The sequence below is a fragment of the Notothenia rossii genome (genome assembly GCF_949606895.1).
Source record: "Notothenia rossii genome assembly, chromosome: 6".
Taxonomy (NCBI): Eukaryota; Metazoa; Chordata; class Actinopteri; order Perciformes; family Nototheniidae; genus Notothenia; species Notothenia rossii.
Genome location: NC_136909.1, coordinates 26,854,139 through 26,880,674, shown reverse-complemented (window position 1 = coordinate 26,880,674; position 26,536 = coordinate 26,854,139). Strand labels below are relative to the sequence as shown.

The window sequence follows — 26,536 nt, the reverse complement described above, 5'->3', positions numbered from 1 at the left end:
CCTCAGTCTGGCTACATAAGTTGAACTGGATTCCCCTGTTTTTTTACAACATGGTATGACCCATGATGCTGGCTTAGAGTCTGTACCATCATGGGTAAATGTGAAGAGGAGAATTTGATTCTTCAACATGTGTCCTGAGTTTGGTCAAATCATGTTTTTGTTTTTGTTGGATGGCCGATTCCATTTTGCTTTCACTAGTGTTTGTGTCTCTGCTCATCTCCTCTCTGCCGGTCAGAAAGTGTGTGTGAAAAGTGGGGGAGGGGGTCGTTATTTTCTTCACCCTACCAGGGATGTGCTTATTGTTTGTGGCCTCTTGACAAATCTCTTGGAGCTGCAGGCAGAGTGAAGGACAGTGTGATACGGCACTAGAGGAAAATTCAGGTGTTTAAGTCACAAGGCATGCATGTTAACACTAAACTCAGAGAGTCACCACAAGAAGTGTTTCAGCTGTGACGTGCAAAGTATGTGCTGTGTGTGAGTCTTATCAGTCTCTTTTGGTGTGTGTGTGTGTGTGTGTGTGTGTGTGTCAGTATTTTGTGCATTTCTTTTTTTCTCATACAGATGAAGGTTTTCGGAAACGTCCTGATTTTGACTGCATGCATGCTGGACTGTTTTAACACCAATATTTGTATTTTTTGTCATACTTTCAACTAATGGAAGATACAAGGAATGCTATGTTTGCTTTAGTGAAATTTTTATCGCTTATGTCTCTTTTGACTGTCTACATTTCAATGGAGAATAAATGCATAAAGGGGGGTTTTTGATATCACCACACTGTATTATGTGTGCATGTGTGTCTTGTGTGCATGTGGTGTGTCTCATCAAGTCTTATCAAGTTTTGCGTCCATCATTCTAGCAGTCTGTCTTTTCCCTCCCTCCTCGTTAGGAAGCACAGGAGGGACTGCATTGGCGTTGGGGAGGGTGAAAAGGTGAAGCTCGGATCACACGCGGGGGGAGTATTTAGGGTTTCTTGGCACCTCGGTGAAAGATTTCAGCTCATAAGGGATCCCTGTGTCTACTTCGATGGATTTGCGGGAGAATAGCAGCCGGATATCATTGTGCAAGTAGATCTTCCCAGATTTGGAGCTCTGGAATCTGAGAAAGAAAATAATCAAAACAAATGCGTTAGCACAACACCTTTCCCAAATATTAAACCTTAAAATGTACTAACAGGGGACAAAAAACGTTGCTAGTAATTAAGGAAACATTTGCTTACAGTTGCGTAACACTGTCAAACTATTAGAAATAAATTGTAATCCTGTGATGTTTTTCAGACAATCACAAAACAGGCTGCTTAAGTAAAAAAGTGAAACCTGATTTACCTGAGATGTATCAGGTAGCAGAGAATCTTCCTCCTTTCTACCACTGCGCTCCCTGAAGGCGCCTCGCCCTTCCCTTCAGCCCCCTCCTCTACGGGCACCAAGAAGATACGGTGGCGCAGGAAGGTCATGTGATTAACTGGCATGTCACTAAAGTTGTAGGTCACCAGGAACATCTTCACCACAGTTTTGTTGGGATTAAATAAGGTCTGAAAAAGATGTTGGACCAAAGTCAGTATTACATACTGTATAGCAAAAATAAGACAGCTTGCAGTGGTTTTATTTGAAGTATACTAGAAGTTAGACTATAACTGCTCTTAGTGTCAATAATCCAAATGCCCCCTTATAGTATGGTGGTGGCACAATGACATATCTCTGAAAGATTCACAGACAAGGAATGACATGAAAGAAACAAGACAAAAAACCATTTACCACTTGAATGGTCCCTGCTTTGGGTATGCTGTATCCTTTCTTTCCAAGATGCTCAAGGGAAATCACACCCTGTGAGAGTGACAGACAGAAACACACAACTGACTTAATGTCTTTGATCCATGTCACGGTAAAATAACTCATTCTTTGGTACAGTTCTTGTTTCCACATCAAGAAATGTGCATTTTCATTTCTGGTTTGATCAACTAAAACATACTATAAAAAGTCATGCATGTAAAACCAGTTTCCTATCAAAAGCAGTGAAAAATAAACTATTTTACACAAAAACCAACAGAATAACTATGTATATCATTCAACATTAGGCATGAAGCTAAGAAAGTGAAAAAAGACTGCTTTCCAAGTGGTCAGGTGTGGCAGCAAACACAACTTAAGACTTCTTGTAACAGGGAATAAAGAGATTCACACATTGATGCTGGTGCTACCTTGCTATGTATTTGGTATAGATATAAAATATACCTCATGCACTGCTCACGTGAACAGACATAAAGCTTTATATTATAAGAAGGAAAGGAAAAACATGCAACATTGTTTTTATTCTTAGTGGGCACATACATAAAAACACACACTGAGACTGACTGACCAGGAAGGGTGAGGGTGCGCTGTGCTCTGAGATGTCGTAGTATGTAACCTGCACCGGCAGGGTGACGTGCTGCGGACAATAAGAGCCGCTGGCACCGATCTCCGCCGTGAACCCCTCTATCCTCCCTGAGGGGGAGAATCTTCCCTTCAGTATGGACTCCTGAAGGAGACAAGAGTGAGAGAAGAAAGAATACAGTTGTTAACAGAAGTCATTTAAAACTCTTTTGGATTGGGAATTCAAAACTGCAAAGATTTTGAACAATCTTTCCCTGATATTCAGACCTACAGGGCATAGTAGGACATCTTACAACTTTAATGGTAATGATTAAAATACTATCCAAAAGTTCTGTTAAAGGTGGGGTAGGTAAGTTTGAGAAACCGGCTCGAGATACACTTTTTGTTATATTCCATGGAATGCTCTTAACATCCCGATAGCAATGAATATCTTAAGTGCTTTGACAAAAAATCCAAAATATCATCTGTGGAAGTCGTACTGTAAAAAGCACGACCAATCATTTTAGCCGGCCCGGCTAAAATAACTGGATGGCCTACCTGCCTGTCAGCCTTCCATCTGTGCACAAACTTATCTCGTGCCCTCATTGGTCATGTGCGCGTTCGTGTGTGTTGGAGGAGGGAATCTGTAAGGAAGTAGCAGATTTCTTCCGGCTGTGTATTTTCTAATTCTAGCGCACTCGAGCTGGTTTCTCCAAAATTACCTACCCCACCTTTAAAGTTAAATGTATTTTTTACTGTTTTTTGAAATGGTAATGAATAATGTGCCTTTTACCCTGTCCCTGCACAAGCTTTCCATTTTCGTATTATTGTTTTGTATTATGTATTTGACTGGGAAAGACTCAAAATTAGGAATACCTGTCAATATAATGTAGTCCACTGCATTATCCTCTTTATCACTGACCTCAACATACATTTTAATTTAGACATTTCTGACAATGTCACTAAAGATTGAAGAATATATACTTCATAAAAAGTTAAATGTAATGGTTGAACAGTTACAATTACATCAGATTGTATACGTGGTGACAAGGAAGAACCAAGACTACCCGGCTCCACTTGTACTGTTTGGGTTTGCTGCCATGTCTTTCTGTCACCATCTTCAACCTGCAGTCACTGATGTTTCTTGAAGTTTTTTAAATAATGTTTAAAATGTGTACCTCAAAGTTGCCGAGTAGCGATCTGCTGATGGAAGATGTGGAGCGTGTGGAGCGGCCGGTGTCTGTGTGTCTGCCGCTGCGCAGCTGCCGACTGAATGTGACCACAAACGCACACAAAACAGACCGGTGGTGAGTGGTGTTACAGATTATACTAATTTTCTCTCAAACAACATGACACGTGCCTCTGAGTTTTCAAGTCCAGACAGAAATACTTAAATTCAGAATAACATCAAATTACTAACTCCCACATTCTTTCCCCGAGTTGACTTTGCTGAAGTCTGACTGACACTGAACTGATCCTATCTATAGAATGCATGTTCTTAAAATCTCAAAACATTTAAACATTTTAATCCCTTTTTAGAAATCTTGCCATTTTAATGTTATTTTAATAAAATGGTGAAACTGTGTAGATATGATGGAGAACTCACCTTTTCAGCCGCAGTCCACTTTTTAGTCGTCTCCCTGATCTTGTGCAATCTGTTGCGGTCTGAGCAAAGAGAATAAAAAAAGGAAACTATTACTTTTTTCCCAAAATAATATAATTAACTTAAAATCACTTTGATTGAAATCCACAAAAAGAAAAACAGATAAAGTAAAGATACTCCAAAAAGGATTACATTTAAGTATATGTCATACGTACGTCTTTACTGTGTTCCTATGAGACTACTGTATATGTGTAATGTATCTGAGTTGTCCTCTTACTTACTGAGCACTGACTTTTGGATGTTGCGTCACACACATAGACATTCCCCATTTCCAGGCTGCCGTTCATCGTAAAGGCCACACAACTGTCAGATGACTCTCCACTAGCCAAACCTATGCTACCTGCTAGCCATTTGCTCACAGCAAACCTTTCACTCATGATTAGACTGTTTTTATTAGCTAACCCTTGGCTACACTGGCCCTCCACAAAGCTTGGAGCTCTTTGTCAGCTTGCCGCCGTATCCTCAAACTCAATCAAAACCACATACAGCATTTTAGAATATCCTTCCGTCTCACCTTTCTTATACCGTTTTTCTTTTATCCTTTAATTTAACTCTAACTTTCACTCCCCTTTTTTCCCCTATGTGTGTCCTTGACTCTTTCTTGGATCTATCGGTTTTTCTTTTAGTTTCCCTAACACACACAACACCTCTAACCGCACTGAGCTCACCACCTAACTAGTGAACCCTATTGTCATTGTTATCATACTCCCACCGAACAAACACACATTCCCATGTTCAAAAATGGCCAATTCACTTCCAGAACCATTTTTAAGCACCATGTATGTACATGTGTGTGTGCCTCTGTGTGTATTTATGTGTCTGCATGTGTGTGACACACTCATGTGGGGGAACAATGGGTCCTCCCTCAATGAGCTTCATTCTGGAGCTACTCAGCCTGTTCCAGTGTGGCGTGATCATGAGCCGGCCATCTCTTCATTCTTTCACATTACCCGTTCTCTCTCTTTATTTAGGACTCAGCCTCTTTTCCAGGGCTGTCAAGGCTCATAGATGTATTAGCATCAACCACCGACTTTGGGTGGCCATTCCTTATCCTGTATTTAAAGTTTAAGAAGCCTCTGTGTATAGTGGTGTACTTTTTTTTGTCTTAAAGCATGCGATTTGCATGTGAATGACCACATGCTATTTTAATGTATTCTGCCTCAATGTCGCCTAGAGCTTTTTTTTCAGTGGTATTTACATTCTGGTGGGGAAATGGAGTCATCAAGAAGGCAACATAACACCAAATGTACTGACTGAGTAATGTAAGATTTTGTATCTTTTGCAACTTTTCCATTTGCAACTGTACATATATGCTAAGCTAGCTTGTAAAGTAGCTACTTCTACCATTGGTGTTACTGTCCTGTAATCACAGCCAGTGCATAAACATTTGCTATTCGCTAGTACCCCAGTTGAAACTACAGACTAATGCGATTTGATCATTTCAAATGACTTAAAGAACATTTCAAGAAAAAAAGTATGTGAGTGTGCTGACCTTAGGCCGGTCCCATGCAGAGGGCAGCAGGTGGTTCCAATATGGGGCAGCTTTAGAATCAGTGCTGCGACAGGAGGTCGGGCCAAGTCCTGGAGCCAGCAATGACAGCCTGCTTCTCTTGGAAGTAGAGGGTCCCTCGTCTTCTGAGCATGAGTCCCCAGTGTCACTTGGGGAGAGCAGCCTCTTTTTGGCTGGCCAGTGGCCACCAGAGGACAAGCGGTGGCCATTACTGCTTGGAGTTTTCTCCAAGGAAGCCAGGCCGTTGGAGGAGGAGGAGGCAGTCTGGGTTGCACTTCGCTCAGGTGGGGAGGATTCAAGTCCAACATCCCATTCGGTGGCCTCCCCTGGCTCCTGCAACTCTGTGTGATGTGTGGGGGAGAAAGGCCCGGGAGGGCTAGCGGGGCTGGCAGGGTTGGGGGTCTCATACATGGACATGTCATATAGGCGTGGGCTGGGCTGGCCTCCAGATAAGCTGTTCCCATTACCACAGTTCTCATTTGAAGGGCTGCCTGGTGAATAGGTGGGTGTGTGGCCCCCGTTAGGTGAATCAGTCCTTGCCGAGTTACCAAAGGCATGGCCCTGGTCAGAAAGAAGTCCATGTGGGTCACACATTGGGGGGGATTTAGGTGAGAGTGGAGCAAATACATCAGGAATGGGCCTGTCATGATTGTGCTGAGTTGGGCGTCGGGAGGGGTTGTGGCTTGGGGAGAGGGGTGGAGACCTGGGTGAGAGTCCCCCCTCAGAGTCTCTGTGCTCCATCTGTGTGCAAGAGTATACAGAACCAGGTCCTCCAGGGCCCATTGCTAACCCCATCCCAACACCTTGAGCTGGGGCTGGCCCACACAGCACCCCTTCCTCTAACGCTTCTTTGTCTGAGGAATCCCCCAGGTGGGGGTGCTTATGATTAAATTGGGGCTCCTCTAGCCCCCTTTTGACGCCCAACCGGACATGCCTCTGTTGGGTATCAGTGTGGGGTTCTGTGGAGGTAGAAAATCCCCCCAACTGGGAGAAAATGGAGAGTTGGTAGACCTTTTGGAGCCGCAACTGCTCCTGGCCAAAATGCCTGGGTGCCCCCGGTCTGACACCAGGGTCTAGGCCCTGTGTTGGCGATGTCGGTGGAGGCAGGTCCCCCTCCTGGGCTGGAAGCTCTAATGGAGCCTTTTTGTGGGCTAACTCGACGTGAATGTGCCGCATGGTTTCTATTCTGGAGAATAACAGTCTTGATTAACTTGCAATAGAGTGAAGTAGTGACTCACAGGTGCCAGGAGGCGGAGTTAGATGTTCCACAGGAATAGGAAGTCCTATAATTCCTGCTGTGATGTCGTCAAAAAATTTGAACTATGAAGCTGAGCCACACAGCACCTGAGAGGAACAAATTGCAGCATTACTCAGGACAGTTTTCTACAAAGCAATTACAAATGGCAGGGAGACTGTATATGAGTAATGGTAAACGTACAAAAGAATGATTAAATTAAAAAAGGACAAGAACGCATTGAGACTTTTCTAAGCTGGCAAAAATGATGTGAGAACATTTATTGATATGATTTATTACAGGTCATTTAATTTTGAAAGTTGTAAAGCCACATTAAGGTTTTAAATTGAATGATTATGCCATGACCTCACCATGTCATGATGTTAGCTGAACAAGGTAAAGTCTGAGAAAAGAATATTGCTACAAAATCAGAAAGGAAATCAGGTACTTATATCATTGGACATGGTGTGATTGAACATGAAATCCAACCACCATTTGGGATGTTTCAGCTTTAAAAAAGTAGTAAAATATTGCTCTTTGACTGCATAAATGAGTCTCCTGTCTAATTCCATAACATATAAAGACAATATACGAGATCAGAATCTTACCTATGTTCCAGTCCTCGTCTAATCGTGCCCGCCTGGACAACCTGCATCTGGCACAACATCTGGAGGTTGTCTCTGAAATGGTGTACTAAGGAAGTCTGTTTATCTCCATGGCAGCAGCCACAAAACAACGCCAACATACCAGGGTAGGTAATCAAGAAAGGGTAAAGACTCCTGAGAAAGCAGGAGATGTGCAAAGAGGCTACGACCTGAAGAGAAATAAAGAGATTTACCAATACAAATTAAACACAATTACTTAACAACATGATATATTATAGCTTATGATTTGCGGTGACAACAGCATTTTTATGTACAGTGGGGCAAAAAAGTATTTAGTCAGCCACCAATTGTGCAAGTTCTCCCACTTCAAAAGATGAGAGGCCTGTAATTTTCATCCTAGGTATACTTCAACGATGAGAAACAAAATGAGAATAAATAAATAAATCCAGAAAATCACATTGTGTGATTTTTTAAGAATTTATTTGCAAATTATGGTGGAAAATAAGTATTTGGTCACCTACAAACAAACAAGATTTCTGGCTCTCACAGACCTGTAACTTCTTCTTTAAGAGCCTCCTCTGTCCTCCACTTATTAACTGTATTAATGGCACCTGTTTGAACTCGTTATCAGTATAAAAGACACCTGTCCTCAACCTCAAACAGTCACACTCCAAACTCCACTATGGCCAAGACCAAAGAGCTGTCAAAGGACACCAAAAACAAAATTGTAGACCTGCACCAGGCTGGGAAGACTGAATCTGCAATAGGTAAGCAGCTTGGTGTGAAGAAATCAACTGTGGGAACAATTATTAGAAAATGGAAGACATACAAGACCACTGATAATCTCCCTCCATCTGGGGCTCCACGCAAGATCTCACCCCGTGGGGTCAAAATGATCACAAGAACGGTGAGCAAAAATCCCAGAACCACACGGGGGGACCTAGTGAATGACCTGCAGAGAGCTGGGACCAAAGTAACAAAGGCTACCATCAGTAACACACTACGCCGCCAGGGACTCAAATCCTGTGACGTGTCCCCCTGCTTAAGCCAGTACATGTCCAGGCCCGTCTGAAGTTTGCTAGAGAGCATTTAGATGATCCAGAAGAGGATTGGGAGAATGTCATATGGTCAGATGAAACCAAAATATAATTTTTTGGTAAAAACTCAACTAGACGTGTTTGGAGGAGAAAGAATGCTGAGTTGCATCCAAAGAACACCATAACTACTGTGAAACATGGGGGTGGAAACATCATGCTTTGGGGCTGTTTTTCTGCAAAGGGACCAGGACGACTGATCCGTGTAAAGGAAAGAATGAATGGGGCCATGTATCGTGAGATTTTGAGTGACAACCTCCTTCCATCAGCAAGGGCATTGAAGATGAAACGTGGCTGGGTCTTTCAGCATGACAATGATCCCAAACACACCGCCCGGGCAACGAAGGAGTGGCTTCGTAAGAAGCATTTCAAGGTCCTGGAGTGGCCTAGCCAGTCTCCAGATCTCAACCCCATAGAAAATCTTTGGAGGGAGTTGAAAGTCCGTGTTGCCCAGCGACAGCCCCAAAACATCACTGCTCTAGAGGAGATCTGCATGGAGGAATGGGCCAAAATACCTGCAACAGTGTGTGAAAACCTTGTGAAGACTTACAGAAAACGTTTGACCTCTGTCATTGCCAACAAAGGGTATATAACAAAGTATTGAGATGAACTTTTGTTATTGACCAAATAGTTATTTTCCACCATAATTTGCAAATAAATTCTTTAAAAATCAGAAAATGTGATTTTCTGGATTTTTTTTCTTCTCATTTTGTCTCTCATAGTTGAGGTATACCTAGGATGAAAATTACAGGCCTCTCTCATCTTTTTAAGTGGGAGAACTTGCACAATTGGTGGCTGACTAAATACTTTTTTGCTCCACTGTATAATGCATCATTGCCAGATAAATGAACACCTTTTTTTGCTGGCTTGTCATACCCATTGGATGCATGAATCATTATAACTTATTTAACCATAAGAAGTTATGAGCAACCAACAACTTGGTGTTGTAAAGTCACGCACTGTGTTTGTTCATTTGTTCAAGAAGGATAAAACCTCAAGGCTAAAACTTACCAGAGGGGCAGATGGTCAGTAATGCAGGAGGCTCTTGAGATAAAATATCTCTGAGCTGGAATCAGAAATTACTCTATTGGGGCTCCTTCTGTAGATGGCTGATAGCCAGACACGCCCTCCTTGGTCCCCTGGGCGTGGGGTGTGGCACGGCTTTTGCATCATGACAGGGTCATTCCACCCAGTGTGACTGAAGAGACAGAAAGTAAGGAAAGAAATCATATCAGTCAGTCAGCTGATTTTACTTATTGTTCAAAGGACACTTTTAAAAATGTTTTATTAGTTGACTCGGAAGAAAAACACAAAAAAATAAGGAATCAATATCTTCTCCTCAGTACTCAATAAGTCAACCAAGGGCGAATGATACTATTTTTATTTTCAATTGTATTAATAGCCTCAACACCTTGGGTTTAGGATTAAAACATGGAGGAGCTTCTCATAGAAGACAGTTGATTGTTCCAGTTCTAGATGCCAGTTCATATATTCCCGACCCAGTTGGCTTGGACCAGAACTTGGGTATGGGGGGGGGGTCACAGTGAACTGTCGCTATGACAACCAGTAGCCCAAGGATAACGGCTCCTTTGTGCTTGGCCAAAAGAAAGAGGGAGAAGCAGAGCCAGAGAGAGGGGGAGTGAAGGGGTGTTCAACAACGGGGGGGCAGTGGAAGCCCGGAAAAGATGCTCTTCTAAGAAAATATCTATCAAAATGTCTCTCCTTTATGAAGTGTGTACAGCAAGCCAAAAATCTCAACAGGCTGTGATAAGGGCCTGTTCATATACCCTGCTGGCACCTCTATAAATCAGTAACCAAAGCAAATACAGTTGGTTCCCATTTATACCTACATTACAGAAACCAGTTACTACACTTTCCATTTCCTTTTGAGTCATCATAACGAAACCACAAAAGATAACCATTGCTTACAGAGAAGTGATGAAATAAGGCAAAAGATCAAGCAAGAGGAAACAAAACTGGTTAAAAAAAGGAAATTATGACAGTTGTTCTGTGGTATTTTCCATTACAAACCCATCTGAAATGTATCAGTATGATGAGATGTATACAACATCCCGGCGAATACAATCCTCAAATTGCTATACAAGTAAAAGGTCAAACTAAGTAGGTTACAGGTGGTAGCTACATTCTTCGGTACAATGTTTAAATTAGTAATCTGAAAATGTATTTTTATTTTATTTATATTAACATGTATTCCACATTATATATTCTATCCAAACTACATTTTCTATGTATTCATGACAATATAAAAGTCTACAACTTCAACAAGAGGGAAGGATGAGAAGGATCCAGACACAGGAACATAAAAGGGGAAGTAGAAGTGGACCGACCCTCCCCCCATTTACATTATAACCTATAAGTATAATGGTATATGTCATCAGATAAGAATGCAAACAAAGAATCACATGGAGAGGATGCCAGGAGTAAAGCCTTTGCAGCCTTTAATGACTCACAAGACATATGGTCCCAATGTAGTCACAGTCACAACACTACCATTAGCAACACAACAAAGCTAGAACAGACCTACAGACTTGAGCGCCTCTTCCAAAATGAATACAACCAAATCTAATTTTAAAGTCATGCAAACAATCTAAGAAAAAATACTTTTCATCGACAATTGTAATATTAACTTAAAACTAACATTCATTGCCTAAATGCTATGAAATTGCCACTTCAACTGGAATTAGGCAATTATTAAAAAGGAGGAAACTTGGAGGTATCACTTTAAGTTCTGAAAACATGAAAGGGTCTCGTATAAACTGCTGCTTAAACAGGACATTTAGAAGACACGTCCTGTAAACATGATTGACTGATACATTTTGGGATGGGGGAAACTCCTAGGCTGAAGCAGAACTACCCCAGTCAAACGGGGATATCTGGATACACTCATTACCAAGTCAAATAAAGTTCAGTTAACCCAATGCGAGGAATCCCCTCCTCTCTCCTCTCTGTTTTTGAAGACAGGTGGAGTCTCCAGTGCAAGCCCATGGGCGGACATGGAGTGGGGGATGGGGAAAGAATGAAAGAGTCAGCAATGATTATTTATAGTCATTGCCTATGTCATAGCTCACTGGAGATCCTAAAGGCTCTGTGCTCAGTCCCTCTTGATTTCTGGACTTGTTTTGAACTCGCTGAGCAGGAGGCTGGCCTTGGCTAACCAACCCTTTTCTGGCTTGATCCAGGAGCCAACAGAGGAGGGAAAAAACTCTGGCTTCCCCCCAAGATAGGCTTCAAGTTGCTGGCCATGAGTGCCAGCTCGGGCTTGAGAACTTTAGAACTCTATTACTGCATTTCTGAACATTGTTTAACATTCTCACACTCCCGTCCTGCATCCTTAGGCAAAAAAGACCTGCACAGTCAGTACCAACCTACTTCTGCCACTTCAGTGAACTAATTTAGTCAATATGGGTAGTTTCCTTTTTTTTGGTCTATATAACATCGTTACACTTTCCTTCTAAAAGCTATTAATTATAGCTATTATTATTTAAAATATATAAACTATCGTCAAAATTCCTCTTATATTCCTATTGAATTCTGCTGACATAAAGCATGAAGATGTTACACATCATTGAAAGACAGGTGCAATCTGGGTGTTAACATCTGCATTAAGCAATCACCCTGAGAAGAAAGAGCGTGAGCTGGAATGGTGATATGACAGACAAAGGAATGATAAACGCCTGACAAGAGGGAAACACCCGGAGAGAGACAGAAGGAGGGAGGATGAGTGGAACAGAGAGACACTACAGCCCAGCCAAAGACCTTGGGGAAGGTATCATTTCAGCAGCAGCAGCAGCAGGTAGAGCTTGCCAGTGTCAAGGCCAACATGAGACTGTTCATAGCTTTAGTATCTAAACCTGCAGGGTTGAGACTTGTTTGCACAAAGCATAAAAATGAAGACGTACCCAATGGCAACCCCTGTGCATAGGAGTGAACGTTTTCAGTTTAAGAAAAAATCATAAAAAAGGATCTGCTTCAGCGAAAAGCAGAGCTAAACAATTGAATTAAAAGGGAACACAAATGCTTTCATTGAGGAGAAACCCACAGAAAACACAGGACAATACGCTGAAGCTAGTCCTGTTTAATGCTCACATTTGAGGATTTGGTCTATTTCTTTATTTGTTTTTTGCGAGGAATTACGTGTGTATGTGTGGGTGTGTGTGTGTGTGGGTGCGTGCGTGCGTGCGTGCGTGCGAGAGAGAGAGAGAGAGAGAGAGAGAAACAGAGAGACAGAGAGAAAGAGGCTTTTTGGGCACAGAGACACAATGAAATAAAGATTCACTGAAGTGGAGAATTGGACCAATACAAAATGCATTAAAAAGAGGTACGTACAGTTTGCCTTGGGCTAAGCAGAGCTCATAATCATAATGAGCGACATGCATTAAGAAGCATTGAAATGGGAAATTAATTTCCAGAATAATTACACTAAGAAAACAATAATCATATTTATTAAATGTGTATGCAGTCTAAAATCCGATTGGACAGCAAAATAATATTGTAGCATTACCTGAAGCAAAAACTTAAGTTCCCACGGGCATTCTAACAAAAGAACCCTTTGCCTGCGGCTTTCTGTCCGATTCAATATATTAAGTCAGAAGAATAGCCAGTCAATGAGAGCAATTACTCTGATGGCTGTTAAGCTTAAGCTAATCAAGGCTCGAGTCAGTATCAGAAATGATGAAAACAAGGAAATGACTGAAGTAAAGAGCGTTCACACAGAGGCTCTGCTCTTTTTTCATCCTCATCTCCACTAATCATTCTAATACACGGATATTTTCACAATGACAAAGCCATCAGGAATGAAGCTTAGGGGTGAACAGATCTACTGGGTAAATGGCTGGCAAATAAGGTATTCATCTCAACAATAATTTGTATTTTGGTCTTCCCTTTTCCATTTTTAAGTGAGAAATCTAGACTAACTGCTGCTGGTGGTAAGAAGATATTTCCTCTCACAAAGACGCAGAACAAACGACTATTGGTCTTTAGTATTAGTGATTATGATGTGTTCAAGGGCCACTTTTTGGCCAAGATGCAGGCAATGCAACAGTCAACATCCACCACCACTTGTTCTTTGAACTTGTGCCTGGGCCCTGAGGAGAGGCCTGAAGCCTTTGACCTAAGGCATGCCTGTTGTGGAGCTCAAACACTTTGTTCCAGAGATAGTCATGTCCTTCAAGGAGGATATTTAGCTGCTTAGTTGTATTTAAAAAAAGAAAATCAGTGTGACCCTTGAGGGCAAGGAACGCTGTGGTCATGAGGTCAAAGGCCAAAAGTATTGGGTCAGATGACTTGTGGCACATTAGGAGGACCAGATGCGTTTAATTTCGTCCTCTTTAGAGAGGTTGATTTAGGGGACGTTGGTTAAAGGCAAACTCAGAGGCACACAAGCTGCTGATCTACATGTGGCAAATGATTTGCACACACGCTGAGTTAGTTTCACCCAGCCTATTAACAGCTTGTTAGAGTCAGACACTCTTCAGTCATTGGAGTGGTGACTGGAACATCAGTATGTTAAGCAAAAACATCTGCAGAACAGACAAAAGTACCCTGAAGACCCTGTGGCTTCCTGTAAAAAGTTGCAGATGGGTGGAATGAAACACACTGACACAGACTTGTCACATGAGGACGGCCCTGACCCCAAAGGCAGCTCTCTTTGAAATGTAAAGGCACCTTCGGAAAGTACCTTGACATTTTGGTCTGTGTACACTTATCACAACACCCAGATGCTGCACACACACATACATTATAATCAGTTATATTATACAGGTGTAGTACTGTAGATTCACAGCATCCAAAAAACAAATTTTCGGATCTTATAGTAAAATAAATAATTGAATAATTCCTACTGTAGATTAGAAATTGCGAGGCTGAATTATTGCAAATAGGTTATACTTGACACTTGTGTTATCTGTTCTTTTTTAATTTCTTATATATTCTTCCACATAGGCACAACGCTTTTCAGGGACACTGAAACCTGATGCATTGCCACAGTGATTTGAAAATTAAGGTTGTCCGCTTGTGCTTATTTTATTACATTTTTGGTATCTTTAAAACAAAAAAACGTACCAATTCAAGGGCAACCGTCTGTTAAATGTCCTACTAACAAGATGTGGTTTGCAACTGTGTTAGCTAATTAATGTCCCTTAGTGTCAGTACCCAAACATGGTGGGTTATTTCCTTTTGCCCAATGTGTCCCTTACAACAGAGAAGGGGGATTTGTCGGCATTCTGCTTTTGGATGAGGTTAAATCTCAATCCCTTTAGAGATGAATTAAAATAACCTATTTTCAATCAATGACATAAGCTCATCATCTTGAATCAGCCTTATATAAAGAGCTTGTTTGAAGTTCCGCCCTGAACTCCACCCTTTACGTCCCCGCCCATACTGTATGATAACGTCACTGTGAAGTTAGCAGCCTCCCAAATGCCACGATTGTCTCATCAACATTTAGCTGCACCCCGCCCGACCTACTCCCAGGCCTGTGCTGTGCGTGGAGGCTGATAAACATAATGCCTGTGCTGTGCGTGGAGGCTGATAAACATAAACACTTGTGTGCAGATTCTGTAACACTAAAAAAGTTGCTCCTGCAACCTGTTGATTAGATTATAGGAGCAATCTAGAGTAAAGAAAAAGTATGTCACAAGGGAAGGGCATGACAGCAGACTGTGTATGTGTGTGTCAGAGAAAAAGAGAGTGTGTTGGAGTCAGAAGTCAGAAGACAGGAAGCAACAATCGAGAGCAGAGAGTGACAGGAGACAAGTCGACTGTAACTGATAAACCTCAGAGCGTCAGTGTTGACACCAAACACACACACGGCTCGTGCAGTCTAAGCTGGCTCAGGGACATAGTTGCTGAGAATGCTGTTTGACACGGGGACCCTTCCTTCCCCCCCCCCTCCCCTCCCCTCTGTCTGACTTTCATGTGGCCATTTTAGGAGACGTTGAGCCCAGCTGACACTATGACAGGAGCAACATTACACTTTGGCTTGACAGCAGGAGAAGTTGTGGCACTCACCCTCTCAGAAAGATGGGGTTTATCTTGCTGTCTCCCTCACTGTCTCTCTCCTTCCTCCCTTTGGTGGCTGGATGGGAAACTCTGCTGCCTTTCTTTCTGTACTCCTGTGTTTCTATTTCCACTGCTGCTCTCTCTCGGGTTTGTTGCCTCTCTTTGCTTCCTTCCTCCTGAATAGTGTTGTTTTGTTTTCTTCCTGTCTACCTCTCTCTATCCTCAGTCACACAAATTGAAAACCCATCAACAACTCTCCCCCCTCACCCATCTCCCCTTATCCCTCCCTCTCCTTTTCTCTTTCAAGCTCCCCTTCCCTCTTTCTTCCTTTCTCTCATTTGCGCCCCTCCAAAATATCTTGAATACAAAAGCCCCTTCACAGGCTAGCATTCCCCTTTTCCTCTCCTCCCATTCCTCCTCTTCTTCACCCTCTCCTCTCTGCCTCTATCTATTTACATGCCCCTCCTCTCACCCTTTCTCACTACACTCTGTCTCTCTCTATTTCAGTTTGCCTGTGTTTGCTTTCTGTACTTTCCTCTCAGCTGATAGAGCGAGGCGTGCTTTGCTCACTCAGCAGTGAAGGCATACAGGGGGAAGAAAGGGCTGACAGCTGATTGGCTGGAGAAAAGGGGGGTCAGCTGTAATGGCTGAGGTCCTGATTGGCCGGGGGCAAGGAGAGAAAGAGGGGGGGGGAGGAGGAAACCAAAACCCCGCCCACCTGCTCGGCCTGCAGAAGTAGAGATGGAGACCAAACAGCACTTTGATCAAACAAAGTGTGTGTTTGTGTGGTAAGTGTGTGTCCTTTACAGCTTCAAGCATGTTTGTGTATGGTGTTTGAACTTGTGTTATCACTTCTCATTGTGTTTCATGGTGTGGTTGCGTGTCTGTGTTAGTTAAAGAACAACAGTTTATAAAAAGAGGTTAATGGCTCAGAGAATAAAGATGCAAACATCTATGCGATTCCGCCTCCCCCTTCCTTTGCGTCTTATTTGGTCACACATACAAAAGCTCTCTGTGTGTTGCTTGGAATGTACGCAGCACGACACAAGCACGAAAGCAGGAGGCTTATCTGCTGCTGGTCTACAGATACAGAATGAAGTGCATGTGAACAACTTTATCAGCTGAGTACCAGGAGCAGCCCTTAGCTGTGTGTGTGTGTGTGTGTGTGTGTGTGTGTGTGTGTGTGTGTGTGTGTGTGTGTGTTGTGTGTGTGTGTGTGTGTGTGTGTGTGTGTGTGTTTCCATCTGTGAGCTAATAAGGAACAGCATGTTGACTCGGCAAGAACTATTTTTGAACAGAGTGATGTGGTACACACAGTGAAAGCAAGTGCATCACACTAGTCACCTAACACTCACAAACACACACACATTGTGGGTGGAGATTCCACAAGTTAAAGTCCTGTGAACAGAACATACTTGAAGAGCTGTCAAGAACACATATTTAGCACAAAACCTTCTTGTTACAGACACAAACCTCCCTGGTTATTCTTTATTCTTATTTCGGGAACCAGAGTTCACCGGTTATCGGATGTCTGCTGGTTGAGAAAAAACTATTGATAGCTCTGTGTCTTTATGTTTCAGACACTGTCTTTTTTCTCTGACCCCTTATCTACGTCTATTTCCTGCTTAGTTTCCGTCTGTTTCTACAGTTGCTTATCTATGTTATGTATGTCGTTTTGAGAAGTTTTCCCTTAAAGTTAACAAATCCACCGTCTTAGTACGCAGGGTGTTGCATGCTGTGCTGATGGAGAAATTGATTTATCGATTGGCTGTTTCAGCGGTACATGCTTGTGCACACATATGGGCACAGAGTATAGAAGTGTAAGGAAGTTGTCACAGTTGTTATTGTGTGGGCGTTTGAACAGCAAAAGTGAGCATATATGAGGTATTGAAAAACAACAATAAGCTTCAGCTGTGTACCTCCAAACATAGAGATGTGGGGAGAGGGGAGAGAGGGGAGGAGGCATGGCAGACAGACAGCAAAATAAACAGAGGAAGAAACACTGACAGAGAGATACGGTTAGATTTAAATGAGGCAATATTTGTTTTGTGAAACAGGCCTGGTTCCCAGCCCCTTCTGTACAACTGTAATAAAGGGAACTTCCTGCTCTCAAGCAGCACTGTTATTCAGGTCTTTCTGTTATATTACACACATCTGTCACTTTAAGAGCCCATGTTGCCTTCTGTATTTGGGGGAAAGGGGTGTGTCTTCTCTATGAAGACCGTCCTCCATTCAATGTGCAGCTGAGGAGAAAGAAGCATTGAAAACACTCCACACACATTCCAGCAAAGGCACACGTTGATGCAGTCCTGACACAAGAGCATTGGCAGTGTCACTTCTCATGTCTGTATCACAACATTTGTGTTGGATTTTCAGCCATTGCATCTGAAACACAGCGTAGCACACAGACACACACACAGGCATACTTTGTTTTTCCGGGCCTCTCAAAGTGACACCAGCTGTGTTTTGGGGGGGATTTACCCAACAGCACTAAACAGTCACAGCCTTCAAAAACGGAAGAGCTTCGATCGAACTCAAGCAGCGCAAAACTTCCTTGAGTGAATCATTCAGTCACATTGTAAAATAAGCAGTTCTCAATAAATATATGAACAAGGTCCAATTCACCCGCCTTCCGGGGAGGGAGAGAACAAAAGGAGGAGAGGAAGACGGGAGGTGGAGGAAGGGTGGGAAAGGAAAGTGTTTGTGTCTGTGTGTGAAGGGGGGTTTTTGTGTAAAACTGAACATGTTAAAAGAGGCATGACTACTGCGTATATAGTTTGTACAGCAGTGTGTTATTAGTACGCACATGGGAATGTACGTGTTTTTAAGAAGTGTACATTTCTGAGTGAGGAATGAGATTGAGCAGCTGCCAAGGACATCATATCAAAACAAGTCCAGTGTGCAGATGCACATTTCACGGCTAATATCTCAAAAGCACTGATGCTTGACTTGCTTGCTCACATCCATTTAAACTGTGTGATGAGTTGATCGTAACATATAAGTGAGTTAGTGTGCTTCAATATAAATATATACGTAGGAAGGCTCATCTTAACAATGACAACTTGTGTGTGAAAACATTTGTTTGCCCCCTTTCGCCATAAAAAAACACTAATAAATATTAAACCCTTCCCATTTAGCTGATGGCTTCATCACCTAAATAGAACATCCTTTTTTCTATTTTTAGCAGTCTAAGCTATTGTGTGTCACCAAAAGGTGATAATATTAGCTACTTTCTATTTTAAAACACTTTTGCCCTTTGTAGGAAAGAGGGTCCTTTACTTCCCACTTTCCTGCAGGCATCTGGATCTTACAGTCAAACAGGACGTCTGAGTAACATTCTTCCCACGATCGACACGTTATCATCATCAGCCAGTTCCAGGTTGTTCCCCACCCAGAGTGTCTGCTTCATATTTACATATCTAGAGCACTTTGGAAATCCAGTGAGATTAACTGTCTCTGGAAGGGCATGTTTGACCAGCTGCCCGTTCTTAAATAAAATCACAAAGCTGAAAAAAGGACGTGCCTATTTAAGCATTTGACATTACTGCCCAACAATCAAGTGACTGTACATGTCAATTGATATAATGTGGTTTATATGGGTTAGGGTTAAAATTAGGATTGTGGTTAGGTTCAAATCGGGAAGAAGGAACAAAATAGACATTGCTGAACAACACAGTTAGTCCATTTTAAACACAGTCTGACCAGAAGAAGCATACCTTGTTATTTTTTCCATGACCAAATATGCCTCTCCATTTACCAATTATAACTGCAATTCATGACTAGATTATGTAAATTTCTAAATGCATCTTTTTATTATCCTGTAATCAGTTGCTGCTTTCATCAAAGTTTGATGTAATCAAGTTTAATCCATTCGTACTTTCAATACCAATCCATCACATATTACTGTATATTTACCTACCGGTCCACACCCCACGCTAGGATTATGTCATCAGGATTATTTTTACTTTTTGTTATCTCATGTCTAATCCTTTCCCTTGCAGCAGTAGATGTTTACTCTACTTTCACTCTACTTTTTACCCTGGTCTGCTCAGCAGAGCTTAGACCCACTTTTTCTGAGGGAAAATAGGAACAGAAGTCGAGAGAAGAACACAATTAAGTAAAGGTTGATATGCACGAGCAAAACGAAGAGCGACAGGGCGTAATAGGGAGAAATGATGAGATTGGAAGGAGTGTGGCAGGCTGAGTCTTGGTGACAGACCGGGCCAGCTCAGAGGATGGAATGTTCCAGAGAAATATGTTGCCTATTCATGGAGGACAGGAAATAAAGCTCTCCCTCTCCACCTCTCCTCCCTTCAGTCCTCATTCCTTCACTCTGAATTCAGCTGGCTGTCTTGTTACCCCTCTCTCACTCTGTGTCCATGTGTGTTTCACCCTTTCCCCCCCTTCTCCCAGCCTTTGTGGCTATTGCATCTTTCTTTAGTTTAAGTACATTTCTTTCTCCCCTTTCACACACTCAGAAAGGTAGTGGCTTATTGCAGTCCAAGCTGCCATCTGGGCATTGAAATGCAAAGAAAGAACATCCTATTTCTCTGCTATGTATGCTAACCAAGGCATACTTTCCCTATGCAACCAGCCAAGTTATGCATATTGCTCATTTCCATCCACATTTGTAGGTTGATCAGTTTTACAACAGCAGAAGAGGAAACAAAGCACCACTTTAGAATGAACTTAAACCAACATACCACACGTGCATGTTTACATACACACACATAGAACGGCTCATCCATTTTGGTCCGGGGGCGTTACAGGGTGAAGGGCAGAAAGAGGTCAGGCTAGGGTTAATCCTGAGATCTCACACACACACACACACACACACACACACACACACACACACACACACACACACACACACACACACACACACACACACACACACACACACACACACACACACACACACACACACACACACACACACACACACACACACACACACACACACACACACACACACACACACACACACACACACACACACACACACACACACACACACACACACACACACACACACACACACACACACACACACACACACACACACACACACACACACACACACACACACACAGAGAAGCTTTGGTACTCCGTGTTTGAGCCCAATGGCAGTGCTACACACTATGCTTAGGTTGGACTGTGCATCATTATTTGTATTCTATTAAACAATGTATCTAATTACATGCATAAACCTTTTAGATTAATGTTGAAAATATGACTTAAAAACTCTCCTGCTCAGCTGTTTTCTGGTTCTGATTAGAAGCATAAGACCAACCAGACACATACATAAATGACAGTAAACAGATAAAAGACACCGATACCCCAACAATGGAAAAAGGCATTTTAGGAGCTATTCTTCTTTCTGTATACCTAATCGGGGATTGTAACTCCTTTCTATAACTTTTTCTCAATAAAAACAAACAGTACAGATGGACACTACGCTAAAGCTTTAAAACTCTCTGGGAGGATGTGAGAGGAACTAATGCATTCTCATTCATAGAAATAATACACAATGATATGTGTTCTTTTTGTATCAGAAACCCATTAGAGCTACTTTACTTCTTCAGCTGACCCAACATCTGCAACAAAACTAAAGAAATGTTCCATCCGTTTTTTTTAAAAACGAATTGAAGGTTGTTATATATGTTTTTTTATACATCCAAACAAAAATCCAGTATGTAAAATAAACCAATAAATGAATTAGATATCAGTTATACAAAAAGGTAAACATTATTTCCATCTGCATCAAAGTCAATTTAAGTGACAAATGATGCATGCAAAGGCCCAAGCCTGTCGTGCATAATTAGCGTCGACAAGATGGAGCGATGGGGAGAAACGCAGCACGGAGAGATGAGAGGGCTTTGATGAAAGGCGAGGGGAACGAGACAAATGACAACGTACTGGAGAGTAATGAACAGAGGGAACAAGACGAGAGGGAGAGGGGCCAAGAGTGAACAGGTCTTAGCTTGATAAGCTCTGTGTTGACCTATATAATGCACAGAGATGCATCTGCCTTTCAACATCTACTCATTGATTCTGGGGCATGTATGGAAGGCATATCAACAATGGCTCACAAGCAACAAACATTTACATTCAGCATGTGTATGCGCATGTAATGTCATTTATTAGAATCAAGTACTCAAACATTTACTTACTAAGACTAAATGTAAGCCATCTGTCATGTTTGTTGCAACATCCTTCACAGAAAGGACATTGCACACTTTAAACAACTCATACATGACACACTTACAATATGTATCCAGAACTGCAGAGGCAGACAAACAGGCATTACTAACTCAAAGTAAATGGTGCAATCTAATCACTATAACCGTCCACCTATATATTGTTGTAAAATGAATTATTGATTTATCTGTCAATTATTTTCCATCAATCAAAAATCCCCCGAGGTCCTGGTAACACTTGAAAGAGGTGTGTTTGCCAAACAAACAAACATTTTAAGATGATGTCAAAGTGTTAAAAAAAATGTATTCTCTCTTATGAAAAGCTTGAACCAGTAAATTAGGGCTTGAACTAACAATTAATGGGTTAATCAGGCAATCATTTTATTACATAATCACTTAATTGCATAATGGATAATCCTGTCATAATTTAAAAAAGGCTTTAATTGATCAAATTGCTTGTTGAATCTACTTTCAACACCTAACAACGTCTACAATTTACCATAACAAAAAGGCAAAGAGAAACAGCAAATGAATCCTTTTTTATTGATTGAATAATCAATCATGTTTGGCATGCTTGATAAATGCACAAAGATAAGTATTCAGCAAAGGTTAATGACAGAGGTAAAACTCGTTCATACCACACTGTACAGAACAGGATATCGCAGTGCTTTATCTCTCAGGGTGTAATGTCAAACCACGTTGATTTATTCAGCAGGTGGTCCCGTCGCCTTGCCATCCTCCTACCTCTGCACTAACGTTGTGTTTGAGTACATTGAGTAGGCTGCTACTTTACATGGAGTCCCAAGACACTTAGATAGGATTTAGCATTCCTCAGATCCTATCAAATATTGCTTAGGTGACTACCTTATTATTTTGAATTCTCATTGCATTCTTGCATTGCGGTGTCTGGTCAAATATCCATATACTTAAACTCTAGAATAACATATTAACCACAGTCTACTAGAACAGTTATCTGCAGGTTTGAAAGAAGACTAACTAACTTGGAGACAGTTAAGACTTAAGATTTTCATCGTCATAATTACACTGCTATGTACGTATGACTAATAAAAGCCTTGAACCTTGAAGTGGACTAAGTGACCTTTAATGGTAAGCTTGACACTAGATGTAGTTAGTGTACAGGGTGTAAAGACCAGGGGTGAGGGTTTAAATGAGTGGTACCAGTCAAAGCCGCACAGGTGCTATTTCAGGAATAAGTCTTCATAAAGACGGAAAGATATTTAAACCTGCACTTACACTTTAAAAAGTGTGAGTCCTTTAATAGCTTAATCTCATTCAACAGCCTTTTCAAAAGTGACAACCAGAACAAAACCTATTCACTCTGGAGGCTGCCCCTTTTCCGTGTTGGTGTAAGGACATTTCACTATCATAAAGGTGAACATAAAGACAATAAACATATTCACACACACAGTTGACCTCTGACCTGTACACCAAATGTATCTTTCATCTCAACCCGTGTCTTGTTTGTCCCTTAACGAGTTGTCTTATAACAAAAAGAATCACTCCGATAGTTTGATTGTGTCACTACATACCCATCACTGGAAAATAACATATATTCCCAGTGGCATGCATGATTGTATGACTACATTTGCTATTAGTTATCTTCTCCTTAAAAACCTTTAAGAGCCAAATAGCTCTATATTTATGAGAGGTCATTTGGCTCTCATAAGGATGCAAGTACAGCACGTGCATGCACTCACATTCACACTCACTGGGGATCTATATAGCCCAGAGCAGTGTTGAGTACTGGGTCTAACCCACATAATAATCTGTAATCTCTGACATCAAATCCTGCAGAGACACATTGGAGGACTGACAACAAGCCTTCATCAGCTCAAAGCGTTTAATAGCCGCCCCCACTTTCAACACACATAGAAAGCACTGCCAGGTACAGGCACTAAAAAGAAGAATTGGTTGGGTGCAGAGAGAAACACAGGATGAATAGTCTCCTTTAACTTGGAATCCTTAAATATCTCACATTATCAGATTAACTCAATTGAACGGTAGCTGAAAAATGTTTAGTCTGGGTCTAATCTAACTCAGGTTAACGTCATGTTATCTATAATGTACTCAACTAGGCACAGATGGCTTTAGATATTACCATGAGAAACAAACAGTTACTCGTGTCCACAATCTTGCTTAACGTAATGTTCGTGCCTGGGCAGTCAGCATAGAAGCACTAATATATTCTTGAAGTAAGTTAACAGACGAGTCATCGCTAGGGGATTTTAAGCTTTGTTTTTCCTTTCTTGCTAGAAATGTCCCACCCTCATCCTTGCCTTTGGATTGCTCTCTTCTTTTCTTTTCTTTTGGTATGAGTGGTTTCTTTCTTCTACCTGAATAGCTCAACTATTTTATCTTTTTTTTCTCCAGATTTGGGAACTTGAAGTGGTAATCTTTAAAATGTCATTTAAATAAATGTGTGTCATGTGTTAGGAAGGAGGTAACACATTGGTAATTGAGCATTGATTGCATTAGAAGTGGGCACTATGTGTGCGAGTATTCACATAACATATTTTTCTGAGCACCGGCATCTTTTTTTTCTTTTTTCTTCATTGTAGTAACACAAAAATGTAACCATGCACACAATTTTGAAAACTTGAAAAAGAAGAATCTAAAAGACTCCACACTGATAAACTCTAAAAAGAATGATATTGTTTTGACTAAAATAGAAATCTAAATAACCCAGGATTGAAATCTAAGTCAAATCCTGCAAGACAAGCCCAGACCCATGACCAGGCACGCTGCACAACATGCACCTCGCCTTCAGGGTTGGTTACAGCAAAGATCTGCGTGACGTCACACTCAGCTGAGGACAAAGCCCACTGGTTTCTCCCAGACAGAGAGGGGGAGGGGGGGGGGGGGGGGGGGGGGGGTTGTCAGAGCAACGCAAGGACAAGCAGCAGAGAGAGAGAAAGGTTGACTTATTGCAGGTGGATTTGTTGCAGAAATGTGTGTGTGTTTGAGCAGAAATCTTTGTTTGCATACATGTGAGATAGCTTATGGTTCCCTATATGCACGTGTGCTGCATGGGTGATCTAGAGTGAGTGTGACTGCCAATGCCACTCCATCCTTGTCAGGACAAAAGGTGGCAGTGCGTTGCAGCTTATCATAATAACACTGTAATAACTGACTAAGACTATACATTTACTGTAACAAGGTTTTGGTGACAACCTCAATGCATGATAAAATGCAAGGGAACAAAACGCCCACTGCAACCTCAGTGATCATCACTCCACCCGCTGAGTTGTCATAATCTCAGGTACATATAAACACACACACACACACACACACACACACACACACACACACACACACACACACACACACACACACACACACACACACACACACACACACACACACACACACACACACACACACACACACACACACACACACACACACACACACACACACACACACACACACACACACACACACACACACACACACACACACACACACAATTAAGATTTATATGATCACTTTGCCTTTAACCACTGCACACATAAAGAAAGAGTGAGACAGGCAGACAAAGCAGGGGAACGCCCCCTACACCCTGCAAGCTACTGTCAGGTCATCAACTGGTTTAGGCAGGATTCCAATAATTGTTTACCCAGATTAATTAAAATACAAATGATGACTACGAGGGCCTGAATGTTAAAGAGTGCCAACATTTGCATAAAGCATCCAGGGATTACCAAATAACCACAAGCCTACCATGTATAACAATAAGACATAGGCTAGCTAGATAGCAACATTTCAAGATTTTGAAGAATACTCACCTAAGAAAAACAAAGGTGGACTCAGGAGGAAAACACAGCCTGGCAGCTTTAACTGACGCGTCGCTGTCGCATGGGAGTTTGGCCTTTATGTTATGTCTCACTGCTACGTTGTCGCATATCAGGTAGCTAACGTTACAGAACGAGATTCGAGGATAAAAGCCGTTAGAAACCTTAGCTGGATGTCTGAAGGGTATGATAATCGGACAGAATCAGTCTCGTCCTCCCACTCTGTCTTGCCACATAGCTCGCTTGTTGGCTGACTACGTCCCTTCCTCTCTGTGCCTGGCTTTTTTGTGCTCGCAGCTGTTTTCGTTGTTACAACCTTTGCCTGAAATTCCTCCTCTGTCCCTTTAAGCGACAGTGTTTCCGGGGTTTGCTAGTTGATATATAGGAGGCGGGGCTTCATGGCCAGCTGAGCGCCTGTCATTTAAGCTATTGGCCGCATTTATTCCTCTGAACCAATCGGAAATCTGGTATTCCGCCTTTTTTTCCAAACATGCAGATTTATTCAAAACTCCCGCTCTGTGATTGGACTGCGGATTCCTTTGAGATACGCCCAGTACACGTGCTTTTTCTATCCTCCCATTCTTTAATGCTTACGCTGATATGCAGGAACTATGGCCGTCCTCTTATATTAATCAGAAAACTGACACAAACCAAACCTTGATATGAAAGTATAAACTTGAGGGAATTTTGTATATAGTTAAATACTTTACAGTTGAACGTTTCAATAAGGTGTAACGTTTGCAACCCTATTCTATTCAATTCATAGTGAATCTGCCATAGCCATGTTGTCACAAAGCTAAGAATAGATCAGGTGCACGTCGTATTCCCATATTGCCTTGCAGCTGCACTGAAATCCACGCCCATGTACTCAGTGCACACTGGGGCCTGATTATACCTTGCTATGGAGAGGAGGAGAAGGCATGTACAGATAAAAGGAAGGCCGGCTGTGAGCTTAGGTAATGGAATGTGCTGCTTTTGGCCATTCATCCATCTTTGTGCTGGCATTTCCCTGTAGCAATGTAAATACAGAGCATTGGAATAGTCCTTCAAAAGGAC

General features: G+C 41.9%; 1 protein-coding gene across 2 annotated transcripts; it reads right to left on the bottom strand.

Moving 5' to 3' along the window:
- Positions 1-497: 497 nt before the first annotated feature.
- atosb (atos homolog b) lies at positions 498-25,836 on the bottom strand. 2 transcript variants are annotated; one of them, XM_079687424.1, is made up of 10 exons: positions 25,475-25,836; positions 9,460-9,646; positions 7,358-7,563; positions 5,498-6,859; positions 3,949-4,007; positions 3,521-3,611; positions 2,350-2,508; positions 1,752-1,820; positions 1,323-1,528; positions 498-1,095 (listed from the first exon to the last, which is right to left on the bottom strand). In XM_079687424.1, the coding sequence occupies exons 4-10, from the start codon at positions 6,689-6,691 to the stop codon at positions 942-944; spliced, it is 1,932 nt and encodes a 643-aa protein (XP_079543550.1). In that variant the 5' UTR covers positions 6,692-6,859; positions 7,358-7,563; positions 9,460-9,646; positions 25,475-25,836; the 3' UTR covers positions 498-941. The 2 variants fall into 2 exon arrangements, with proteins under 2 accessions (XP_079543550.1, XP_079543551.1); XM_079687425.1 differs by lacking the exon at positions 25,475-25,836 and adding an exon at positions 15,478-15,742.
- Between the last annotated feature and the right edge of the window lie 700 nt (positions 25,837-26,536).

Coding starts and splice junctions, on each gene's coding strand:
- atosb (XM_079687424.1), bottom strand. CDS start 6,691: ATGCGGCACATTCACGTCGAGTTAGCCCACAAAAAGGCTCCATTAGAG. Junction 3,612..3,948: donor AGTGGACTGCGGCTGAAAAG/GTGAGTTCTCCA, acceptor GGTCACATTCAG/TCGGCAGCTGCGCAGCGGCA. Junction 1,529..1,751: donor AAGCAGGGACCATTCAAGTG/GTAAATGGTTTT, acceptor CATCTTTTTCAG/ACCTTATTTAATCCCAACAA.